We start from the raw sequence: 13,017 nt of genomic DNA on the forward strand, positions 1-13,017 counted from the left end.
AGCCCCATGGAGCCCCCCAGCCCCATAGAGACCCCCAGCCCCCATAGAGCCCCATAGAGACCCCCCAGCCCCCCATAGAGACCCCCCAACCCTCCATAGAGCCCCATAGAGACCCCACAGCCCCCATAGAGCCCCATAGAGACCCCCAGCTCTCCATAGAGCCCCATAGAGACCCCATAGAGACCAATAGACCCCCTAGAGAGCCCCATAGAGTCCCATAGCGCCCCCATAGAGCCCCATAGAGACCCCACAGCCCCCCATGAGCCCCCATAGAGACCCCCCCAGCTCTCCATAGAGCCCCATAGAGACCCCACAGCCCCCCATAGAGCCCCATAGAGACCCATAGAGCCCCATAGAGCCCCCCAGCCCCCCATAGAGCCCCATAGAGCCCCATAGAGACCCCCCAGCCCCCCATAGAGCCCCATAGAGCCCCACAGACCCCCCATAGAGCCCCATAGAGACCCCACAGCCCCCCAGAGCCCCATAGAGACCCCCAGCCCCCCATAGAGCCCCATAGCCCCATAGAGCCCCATAGAGCCCCATAGAGCCCCATAGAGCCCCATACCGGGCGCTGGCAGCGGGGGCAGCAGCTGTGTTTGCATTGGGGGCACTGGGCAGGGCCTTGCTCCGCCTCGAAGATGAAGCCAAAGGAGCACTTGGGGGGCAGAGGAGAGGCCTCGCTGTGGGGCTGCCCCATAGACACCCCATAGAGCCCCACAGACCCCCATAGACACCCCATAGAGCCCCATAGACACCCCATAGGGCCCGAGAGAGCAGAGGGAGGGGGCGTGTCCTCGGTTGACCACGCCCCCTCGGCATTATAGCGCCCCCTGGCGGCCGTGCCGCAGCACTCCCCCCCCCCCCCATAGCCTTCCATAGGCACCCCATAGAGCCCCATAGAGCCCCCATAGAGCCCCCATAGAGACCCCAAAGAGCCCCAAAGAGACCCCATAGAGCCCCATAGAGCCCCACAGAGCCCCATAGAGCCCCCATAGAGCCCCATAGAGCCCCATAGAGTCCCCATAGAGACCCCATAGAGACCCCATAGAGCCCCATAGAGACCCCATAGAGCACCACAGAGCCCCATAGAAACCCCATAGAGCCCCATAGAGACCCCATAGAGCCCCATAGAGCCCCACAGAGACCCCATAGAGCACCACAGAGCCCCATAGAAACCCCATAGAGCCCCGTAGAGACCCATAGAGACCCCATAGCTGCCCCATAGAGACCCCATAGCGCACCTGGGGGCACCAGAGGAACTGGGGGTCTCGCTCGAGCTCCAGCTCCGTCAGCTTCTGGCTGAAGAGCTCATAGGTGGCCGGGTCCAGGCACTGGCGGAGCTGCAACCCATAATAAGCCCTTAGAGCCTGTAATAACCCCATTGTAACCCCATTGTAACCCCATTGTAACCCATTATAACCCCATTGTAACCCATTATAAACCCATTGTAACCCCATTGTAACCCCAACCCCCATTATAACCCCATTGTAACCCCATTATAACCCCATTGTAACCCATTGTAACCCCATTATAACCCCATTGTAACCCCATTAACCCATTGTAACCCCATTATAACCCCATTGTAACCCCATTATAACCCATTATAAACCCATTGTAACCCCATTTAACCCCATTATAACCCATTGTAACCCCATTATAACCCCATTAAACCCCATTATAACCCCACTGTAACCCCATCGTAACCCCATTACAACCCCATTGTAACCCATTATAACCCCATTATAACCCCATTGTAACCCATTATAAACCCATTGTAACCCCATTGTAACCCCATTACAACCCCATTGTAACCCCATTATAACCCCATTGTAACCCATTATAAACCCATTGTAACCCCATTGTAACCCCATTACAACCCCATTGTAACCCATTATAACCCCATTATAACCCCATTATAACCCCATTATCCCCCATTCTAAACCCATTGTAACCCCATTGTAACCCCATTATAACCCCATTGTAACCCATTATAAACCCATTGTAACCCATTATAAACCCATTGTAACCCCATTATAACCCATTGTAACCCCATTACAACCCCATTGTAACCCATTATAACCCCATTAAACCCCATTGTAACCCCATTACAACCCCATTATAACCCCATTGAACCCCATTATAACCCCATTGAACCCCATCGTAACCCCATTACAACCCCATTGTAACCCCATTGTAACCCATTATAACCCCATTAAACCCCATTGAACCCCATTGAACCCCATTAAACCCCTTTTTCCATCCCATAACAACCTGGGCGTCCAAGGTGGAGAAGTAGTGCGCGGCGGAGGCCTCGTCAACCCCCATTACCCCCCATTATCCCCCATTAAATCCCATTAAACCCCATTGAACCCCATTAAACCCCATTAAACCCCATTATAACCCCATTATAACCCCATTATAACCCCATTAAACCCCATTGAACCCCATTAAACCCCATTAAACCCCTTCTTCCATCCCATAACAACCTGTGCGTCCAAGGTGGAGAAGTAGTGTGCGGCGGAGGCCTCGTCAACCTCCATTACCCCCCATTATCCCCCATTACACCCCATTACACCCTATTAAACCCCATTAAACCCCATTAAACCCCATTGAACCCCATTAAACCCCATTAAACCCTATTACCCCCATTAACCCCCACTATCCCCCATTACCCCCCACTATCCCCCATTACCCCCCATTATCCCCCATTATAACCCCATTAAACCCCATTAAACCCCATTATAACCCATTAAACCCCATAACCCCACTGAACCCCATTATAACCCCATTAAACCCCATTGAACCCCATTAAACCCCATTAAACCCCTTTATCCATCCCATAACAACCTGTGCGTCCAAGGTGGAGAAGTAGTGCGCGGTGGAGGCCTCGTCAACCTCCATTACCCCCCATTATCCCCCATTACACCCCATTAAACCCCATTACACCCCATTAAACCCCATTACACCCCACTGAACCCCATTATAACCCCATTAAACCCCATTGAACCCCATTAAACCCCATTAAACCCCTTTATCCATCCCATAACAACCTGTGCGTCCAAGGTGGAGAAGTAGTGCGCGGTGGAGGCCTCGTCAACCCCCATTACCCCCCCATTATCCATTACCCCCCATTAAACCCCATTACACCCCATAGAACCCCATTAAACCCCATTGAACCCCATTATAACCCCATTAAACCCCATTAAACCCCATTGAGCCCCATTAAACCCCTTTTTCCATCCCATAACAACCTGTGCATCCAAGGTGGAGTAGTGTGCGGCGGAGGCCTCGTCAACCCCCATTACCCCCCATTACCCCCCATTACACCCCATTATCCCCCATTACACCCCATTAAACCCCATTGAACCCCATTATAACCCCATTAAACCCCATTAAACCCCATTGAACCCCATTATAACCCCATTAAACCCCTTTGTCCATCCCATAACAACCTGTGCGTCCAAGGTGGAGAAGTAGTGCGCGGCGGAGGCCTCGTCAACCTCCATTACCCCCCATTACCCCCCATTAAACCCCATTAAAGCCCATTAAACCCCATTACACCCCATTAAACCCCATTAAACCCCATTGAACCCCATTATAACCCCATTATAACCCCATTAAACCCCATTAAACCCCATTGAGCCCCATTAAACCCCTTTTTCCATCCCATAACAACCTGTGCGTCCAAGGTGGAGAAGTAGTGCGCGGCGGAGGCCTCGTCACCCAGGTCGGGCCTGGCGCAGGCCGGACACACGAGGTCCCGCACGCGTCGCTCCCGCACGCCCACCGTGAAGTGGAGCCGGAAGCACTCCGGGCACAGCCAGCACTGGCAGCCAGTCAGCACCTGGGCCTGGGAGAACAACGAGGGGGCTATGGGGCGGCTATGGGGCGGCTATGGGGTTTCTATGGGGCGCTATGGGGGTCTATGGGGCTCTATGGGGGCTCTATGGGGGTCTATGGGGTCTCTATGGGGATCTATGGGGTCTCTATGGGCCGCTATGGGGATCTATGGAGTCTCTATAGGGTCTCTATGAGTCTCTATGGGGCGCTATGGGGCTCTATGGGACTCTATGGGTCCCTATGGGGTTCTATGGGGTCTCTATGGGGGTCTATGGGGGCTCTATGGGGGTCTATGGGGGCTCTATGGGGTCTCTATGGTTTCTCTATGGGTCTCTATGGGTCTCTATGGGTCTCTATGGTTTCTCTATGGGTCTCTATGGGTCTCTATGGGTCTCTATGGGTCTCTATGGGTCTCTATGTGTCCCTATGTGTCCCTATGGGTCTCTATGGGTCTCTATGTGTCTCTATGGGTCTCTATGGGGTCTCTATGTGTCTCTATGTGTCCCTATGTGTCCCTATGGGTCCCTATGTGTCTCTATGGGTCCCTGTCTGTCTCTATAGGGTCTCTATGGGTCCCTATGGGTCTCTATGGGGTGTCTATGGCTCTCTATGGGTCTCTATGGGTCCCTATGGGTCCCTATGGGTCCCAATGGCTCCCTATGTGTCCCCACCTGCTCCCTGGGCAGCGCGGTCCCGCACACGGCGCACTCGCATCGCAGCCTCCGCCTCAGCTCCTCCCGGTCCCGGCAGCTCCCCACGGCCTCCAGGAGCTCCCGTGGGGCGCGTGGGGCACGGCCCAGCCCCAGTTCTCGCCCCACGGCTACAAAGAGTTGGGCTCGGCCCCAGCTCGCCAGGCCCAGCTCGGCCAAGGCGCGGCGAACAAGGGCCTATGGGGGGGGAGAGAGAGACAGTGACCCACACATTGACCCACACATTGACCCACACATTGAGATACACTGACCCACACATTGACCCACACATTGACCCATATTGACCCATATTGACCCACACATTGACCCACACATTGAGATACACTGACCCACATTGACCCACACATTGACCCACACATTGACCCATATTGACCCACACATTGACCCACATTGACCCACATTGACCCACATTGACCCATATTGACCCACATTGACCCACATTGACCCACATTGACACACATTGACCCATATTGACCCATATTGACCCACATTGACCCACACATCGAGACACATTGACCCACATTGACCCACACATTGACCCCCCCCCACAGTGACCCACACATTGACCCACATTGACCCACACATTGACCCACACATTGACCCACACATTGACCCACATTGACCCACATTGACCCACACATTGACCCACATTGACCCACATTGACCCACACATTGACACACATCAACTCCCATTGTTTCCATTGCCCATTGCCCATCACCCCCCACTGCCCCCATTGATCCCCAGTGACCCACATTGACCCACTGCCCCCCATTGATCCCACTGCCCCCTATTGCCCCCCACTGACTCCCATCGCCCCCCATTGATTCCCATTGATCCCATTGCCCCCCATTGCTCCCCATTGAGCCCCATTGACCCCCATTGATCCCACTGACTCCCATCACCACCATTGATCCCATTGACCCTCATTGATCCCATTGACCCCCATTGATCCCCATTGATTCCATTGCTCCCCATTGCCCCCCATTGCCTCCCATTGATCCCCATTGATCCCCATTGCCCCCATTGATTCCATTGACCCCCATCGCCCCCCATTGATTCCATTGCTCCCCATTGCCCCCCATTGCCTCCCATTGATCCCCATTGCCCCCCATTGCCTCCCATTGATCCCCATTGATCCCCATTGCCCCCATTGATTCCATTGCCCCCCATTGCCTCCCATTGATCCCCATTGACCCCCATTGCCCCCATTGACTCCCATTGACCCCCATTGATCCCCTTGACCCCCACTGCCGCCCATCAACCCCCATTGACCCCCACTGAACCCATTGCCCCCCATTGATCCTATTGCCCCCCACCTGCCCCTATTGACCCCCATTGCCTCCCATTGACCCCCACTGACCCCATTTCCCTCATTGATCGCATTGACCACCATCACCCCCCATCAACCCCCATTGATTCCATTGCCCCCCATCGCCCCCCATTGACCCCCATTGATTCCATTGACCCCCATTGACTCCCATTGAACCCCATTGATTCCATTGACCCCATTGACCCACATTGACTCCTATTGACCCCCATCGCCCCCCATTGATTCCATTGTCCCCCATTGTCCCCCATTGCCTCCCATTGATCCCCATTGACTCCCATCACCCCCCCATTGACCCCCATTGATTCCATTGACCCCATTGACCCCCATTGACTCCCATCACCCCCATTGATCCCCTTGACCCCCATTGCCCATCAACCCCCATTGACCTCCACTGATCCCATTGCCTCCCATTGATTCCATTGACCCCCATTGATCCCCATTGATTCCATTGCTCCCCATTGCCCCCCATTGACTCCCACTGATCCCCATTGCCCCCCATTGATTCCATTGACCCACATTGACTCCTATTGACCCCCATTGACTCCCATCGCCCCCCATTGATTCCATTGCTCCCCATTGCCCCCATTGACCCCCATTGACCCCCATCGCCCCCCATTGATCCCCATTGACTCCCATTGCCCCCATTGATTCCATTGACCCCCATTGACTCCCATTGATCCCCATCACCCCCATTGATCCCCATTGTCCCCAACTGACCCCCATAGATTCCATTGACCCCCATTGCCCCCTATTGACTCCCCGTGACCCTCTTCGCCCATTGACTCCCATCACCCCCATTGATCCCCTTGACCCCCTTTGCCCTTCACCCCCTTTGACCCCCACTGATCCCATTGACCCCCATTGATCCCATTGCCCCCCATTGCCCCTCATTGACCCCCATTGACTCCCATTGACTCCCATTGACCCCCATTGATCCACATTGACTCCTATTGACCCCCATTGCCTCCCATTGATCCCCATTGACTCCCATTGATTCCATTGACCCCATTGACCCATATTGACTCCTATTGACCCCCATTGACTCCCATCGCCCCCCATTGATTCCATTGCTCCCCATTGCCCCCCATTGACCCCCATTGACCCCCATCGCCCCCCATTGATCCCCATTGACTCCCATTGCCCCCCATTGATTCCATTGACCCCCATTGACTCCCATTGATCCCCATCACCCCCATTGACCCCCATCGCCCCCCATTGACCCCCATTGATCCCATTGCCCCCCATTGATTCCATTGACCCACATTGACTCCTATTGACCCCCATTGACTCCCATTGACCCCCATTGCCCCCCATTGACCCCCATCGCCCCCCATTGCTCCCCATTGACTCCCATTGCCCCCCATTGATTCCATTGACCCCCATTGACTCCCATTGATCCCCATCACCCCCATTGATCCCCATTGTCCCCCATCGCCCCCCATTGATTCCATTGACCCCCATTGACTCCCATTGACCCCCATCACCCCCATTGATCCCCATTGTCCGCCATCGCCCCCCATAGATTCCATTGACCCCCATTGCCCCCCATTGACCCCCATCGCCCCCCATTGATCCCCATTGACTCCCATTGCCCCCCATTGATTCCATTGACCCCCATTGACTCCCATTGATCCCCATCACCCCCATTGATCCCCATTGTCCCCAACTGACCCCCATAGATTCCATTGACCCCCATTGCCCCCCATTGATCCCATTGCCCCCCATTGCCCCCCTTGCCCCCCATCTCCCCCCATTGCCCCCCATCTCCCCCCACATCCTCACGTGCTGCTCGGGCTGTTCGAAGTCCATGGGGGGGCTCCGCGCATCCCAGAGGCGGAGCAGGAAGGATCGGAGCCGTGGGGCCTGCAATAGGGCCAGGGCCTGCCCCACATCGCCCCCGGCCTCCCATAGGGCCCGCGCCGCCGCCGCCCGCGCCCCATAGCCCAGGGAGGACAAGGCCCGGAGCTGCGCGTGGAGATGGGGGGGGGTGTATTAGCCACGCCCCCTTTGGGGAGCTTAACCACGCCCCTTTGCCTTATATGGATACCCAGGAGACACGCCCCTCTGCCCTTAGCTCTGCCCCCCTTTTGACCTTATATGGAGACCCAGGAGCCACGCCCCTCTGCCCTTAGCTCTGCCCCCCTTTTGACCTTATATGGATACCCAGGAGCCACGCCCCTCTGCTCTTAGCTCTGCCCCCCTTTTGACCTTATATGGAGACCCAGGAGACACGCCCCTTTTCCTTATATGGATACCCAAGAGCCGCGCTCCTCTGCCCTTAGTTATGCCTTTTTCCCCTTATATGGATACCAAAGACCACGCCCCTTTCCCTTATATGGACAGAAGCAACGCCCTTCTGCCCTTAGCCACGCCCCCTTCCCTTATATGGAGACCCAGGAGACACGCCCCTTTCCCTTATATGGACAGCGAGGAGCCACGCCCCTTTTCTCTCATTGGCTGCCCATGAGCCCCTCCCCTTCTCCCTTATATGGACACCCATTCCCCCCTTAGCCCCACCCCTTCTCCCCCATTGGCCGGCCCTTAGCCCCTCCCCTTCTCCCTTATATGGACACCCATTCCCCCCCTTAGCCCCTCCCCTTCTCCCTCATTGGCTGCCCATTGACCCCTCCAATTCTCCCTCATCAGCTACCCATTAGCCCCTCTCCTTTTGCCTTATATGGACACCCATTCCCCCCCCCCCTTCTCCCTCATTGGCTGCCCCTTAGCCCCTCCCCTTCTCCCTTTATATGGACACCCATCCCCCCCCCTTAGCCCCTCCCCTTCTCCCTCATTGGCCGCCCCTTAGCCCCTCCCCTTTGCCTTATATGGACACCCATTTCCCCCCCCCTTCTCCCTCATTGGCCGCCCCTTAGCCCCTCCCCTTCTCCCTTATATGGACACCCATTCCCCCCCCGCCATTAGCCCCTCCCCTTCTCTCCCATTGGCCGCCCATTAGCCCCTCCCTTTTTGCCTTATATGGACACCCATTCCCACTCCCTTCTCCTTCATTGGCCGCCCCATAGCCCCTCCCCTTCTCCCTTATATGGACACCCTTTCCCCCCCCCTCCCTTAGCCCCTTCCCTTCTCCCTCATTGGCTGCCCATTAGCCCCTCCCCTCCTCCCTTATACGCACACTCATTCCCCCCTTAGCCCCTCCCCTTCTCCCTCATTGGCCGCCCATTAGCCCCTCCCCTTTTGCCTTATATGGACCCTCCCTTAACCCCACCCCTTCTCCCCCATTGGCCGCCCCTTAGCCCCGCCCACCTGCTTCCGGCGGCGCCCCAGGCATGCCCGCAGGGCCCCCTCCGCCTGCCCCATAGCGCGGGCCCAGCCCCACGCCGCCTCCCGCAGGGACAGGGCCCCCAAGGGACCCCCGGGCTCCTGCGCCCCACGGAGCCCCACGGCGGCCGCCAGGACCCACAGAACCCGGGGGGAGGCCGGGGGGGGGAAAGGGAAAGGGGAGCCCCCGAGCTCGGCGGCCTGGGGGGAGAGAGACAGGGACATATAGGGAGTCATAGGGACACATAGAGACCCATAGAGACCCATAGGGAGCCATAGAGACCCATAGAGACACATAGAGAGTCATAGGGACCCATAAAGACCCATAGAGAACCATAGGGACCCATAGAGACCCCATAGGGACCCATAGAGAACCATAGGGACCCATAGGGACACATAGGGACCCATAGGGAACCATAGAGATGCCACAGAGACCCCATAGGGACCCATAGAGACCCATAGGGACCCATAGGGACCCATAGAGACCCATAGAGACCCATAGAGACCCATAGAGAACCATAGGGACCCATAGAGACCCATAGGGACCCATAGGGACCCATAGAGACCCATAGAGACCCATAGAGAACCATAGGGACCCATAGAGACCCATAGAGACCCATAGGGACCCATAGGGACCCATAGAGACCCATAGGGACCCATAGAGACCCATAGGGACCCATACGGACACATAGGGACCCATAGGGACCCATAGGGACCCATAGGGACCCATAGAGACCCATAGAGACCCATAGAGACCCATAGGGACCCATAGGGACCCATAGGGAGCCATAGGAACCCCATAGAGACCCCATAGACCCCCATACAGACCACATAATGGCCCATAGAGACCCATAGGGAGCCATACAGACCCATAGGAACCCCATAGAGACCCCACAGGGACCCATAGAGACCCATAGGGAACCCATAGAGACCCCACAGAGACCCACAGGGAACCCAAAGGAAGCCATAGAGACCCCATAGGGACCCACACAGACCCATAGAGACCCCACAGGGAACCATAGGGACCCCATAGGGACCCACTGAAAGCCACAGAGACCCCATAGGGACCCATAGAGACCCCATAGAGACCCATAAAGACCCATAGGGACCCCAGAGGGACTCCAGAGACCCATAGAGAATCCAATAGAGACCCCATAGAGACCCATACGGACACACAGAGACCCCATAGGGACCCACAGAGACCCCATAGAGACCCATAAGGACCCCTTGAAAGCCATAGAGACCCCATAGGGACCCATAGATACACACAGGGACCCACAGAACCAACAGAGACCCATAGAGACCCACAGAGATCCCACAGAGACCCATAGAGACCCACAAAAATCTCATCAAGACCCATAGAGACCCACAGAGATCCCATAGAGACCCCATAGAGACCCATAGCGACCCCACAGAGACCCCATAGAGACCCACAGAGACCCACAGCGACCCATAACGCCCCATAGAAACCCATAAGCCACACAGAGAACCCCAATACCACCCCATAGGGCACCCCTATTGCCCCATAGGATCCCCATAGCTCCCCATAGACCCCCTTGTCCCCCCCATAGACCCCCCACATCCGCACCATAGACCCCCAATACCACCCCATAGATCCCCAATACCACCCCATAGACCCCCAATACCGCCCCATAGACCCCCAATGCCGCCCCATAGACCCCCAATACCACCCCATAGACCCCCAATACCACCCAATAGACCCCCAATACCGCCCCATAGACCCCCAATGCCACCCCATAGATCCCCAATACCGCCCCATAGACCCCCATAGACACCCCATAGACCCCCAATGCCACCCCATAGACCCCCAATGCCGCCCCATAGACCCCCATAGACACCCCATAGACCCCCAATCCCGCCCCATAGACCCCCAATACCGCCCCATAGACCCCCAATGCCGCCCCATAGACCCCCAATACCACCCCATAGACCCCCAATACCGCCCCATAGACCCCCAATACCGCCCCATAGACCCCCAATGCCGCCCCATAGACCCCCAATACCACCCCATAGACCCCCCAATACCGCCCCACAGACCCCCAATACCACCCCATAGACCCCCAATACCGCCCCATAGATCCCCAATGCCACCCCATAGACCCCCAATACCGCCCCATAGACCCCCAAGACCGCCCCATAGACCCCCAATACCACCCCATAGACCCCCAATACCGCCCCATAGACCCCCAATACCACCCCATAGACCCCCAATGCTGCCCCATAGACCCCCAATGCCGCCCCATAGATCCCCAATACCACCCCATAGACCCCCAATACCACCCCATAGACCCCCAATGCTGCCCCATAGACCCCCATAGACACCCCATAGACCCCCAATACCGCCCCATAGACCCCCAATGCCACCCCATAGACCCCCAATGCCGCCCCATAGACCCCCAATTCCACCCCATAGACCCCCAATACCGCCCCATAGACCCCCAATACCACCCCATAGACCCCCAATACCGCCCCATAGACCCCCAATACCACCCCATAGACCCCCAATGCCGCCCCATAGACCCCCAATACCTCCCCATAGACCCCCAATACCACCCAATAGACCCCCAATACTGCCCCATAGACCCCCAATGCCACCCCATAGATCCCCAATACCGCCCCATAGACCCCCATAGACACCCCATAGACCCCCAATGCCACCCCATAGACCCCCAATGCCGCCCCATAGACCCCCATAGACACCCCATAGACCCCCAATACCGCCCCATAGACCCCCAATACCGCCCCATAGACCCCCAATGCCGCCCCATAGACCCCCAATACCACCCCATAGACCCCCAATACCGCCCCATAGACCCCCAATACCGCCCCATAGACCCCCAATGCCGCCCCATAGACCCCCAATACCACCCCATAGACCCCCAATGCCACCCCATAGACCCCTATAGCACCCCAATACCCCCCCCCAGCCCCATAGGGACCAATAGGGAGCCCCTATAGGGCCCAATGGGGGGGGGGGGGGGGGGGGGGTCCCTGCCCTATAGCGACCCCCCAACTCACCCGCAGGATGGCGACCATGCGGCGGCCATCTTGGTCCAGGCGCCTCTGCCGCCATTGGTCAGCGTCGAGGGTGGGAGGGGCCTTGGGGGGCGGAGGGGAAGGGGGCGGGGCTTTGGGAGGCATCACGTGGGGCTCAGGGGGCGGGGCCAAGGGGGTGCCCATGTGCTGCCGGCAGAGGGCACATGTGGGGCCGGGGCCTGGGTTGAAGTAGGTGCAATGGGGGCAGGACCAGCCCTATAGAGGGGGGGGAAATGGGGGGGGTTAATGGGGGGCAGACCCCAAACCCCCCTTTAGAACCCATTGAAACCTATTGGGACCCCATTAAACCCCATTGGGACCCCCCTAAACCCCCTTTAGACCCCATTAAACCCCATTAGGACCCCAAATCCCCTTTAGACCCCATTAAACCCCATTGGGACCCCCGAAACCTCCTTTTCCCCCCATTAACCCCCATTGGGACCTCATTAAACCCCATTAGACGCCATTAACCCCCATTAGGACCCCATTAACCCGCATTGAGACCCCATTAACCCCCATTGAGACCCTATTAAACCCCATTGGGACCCCATTAAATCCCTTTGGGACCCCATTAACCCCCATTAGGACCCATTAACCTCCATTGGGACCCCATTAACCCCCATTTCCCCATTAAACCCATTTGGACCTCATTAACCCCCATTGAGACCCTATTAAACCCCCTTTAGACCCCATTAGGACCCCCTTAAACCCCATTGGATCCCATTAACCCCCACTGAAACCCCATTAACCCCCATTAGGACCCCAATAACCCCCATTAGGACCCCATTAAACCCCTTTAG

General features: G+C 56.8%; 1 protein-coding gene across 1 annotated transcript; it reads right to left on the reverse strand.

The window, feature by feature from the left end:
• Window positions 1-534: 534 nt before the first annotated feature.
• On the reverse strand, window positions 535-12,433 carry RNF31 (ring finger protein 31; the record flags this gene model as incomplete). Its single annotated transcript, XM_057432318.1, has 8 exons — window positions 535-655; window positions 1,242-1,340; window positions 2,272-2,310; window positions 3,677-3,850; window positions 4,512-4,727; window positions 7,664-7,846; window positions 9,146-9,361; window positions 12,200-12,433. Coding segments are annotated over 8 exons (1,282 nt in total), but the record flags the coding sequence as incomplete, so codon positions are not given.
• Between the last annotated feature and the right edge of the window lie 584 nt (window positions 12,434-13,017).

This window comes from Pezoporus wallicus, unplaced genomic scaffold (genome assembly GCF_028554395.1).
Source record: "Pezoporus wallicus isolate ANWC-B61680 ecotype Strahan unplaced genomic scaffold, APGP_CSIRO_Pwel_v1 contig_10345, whole genome shotgun sequence".
NCBI lineage: Eukaryota > Metazoa > Chordata > Aves > Psittaciformes > Psittacidae > Pezoporus > Pezoporus wallicus.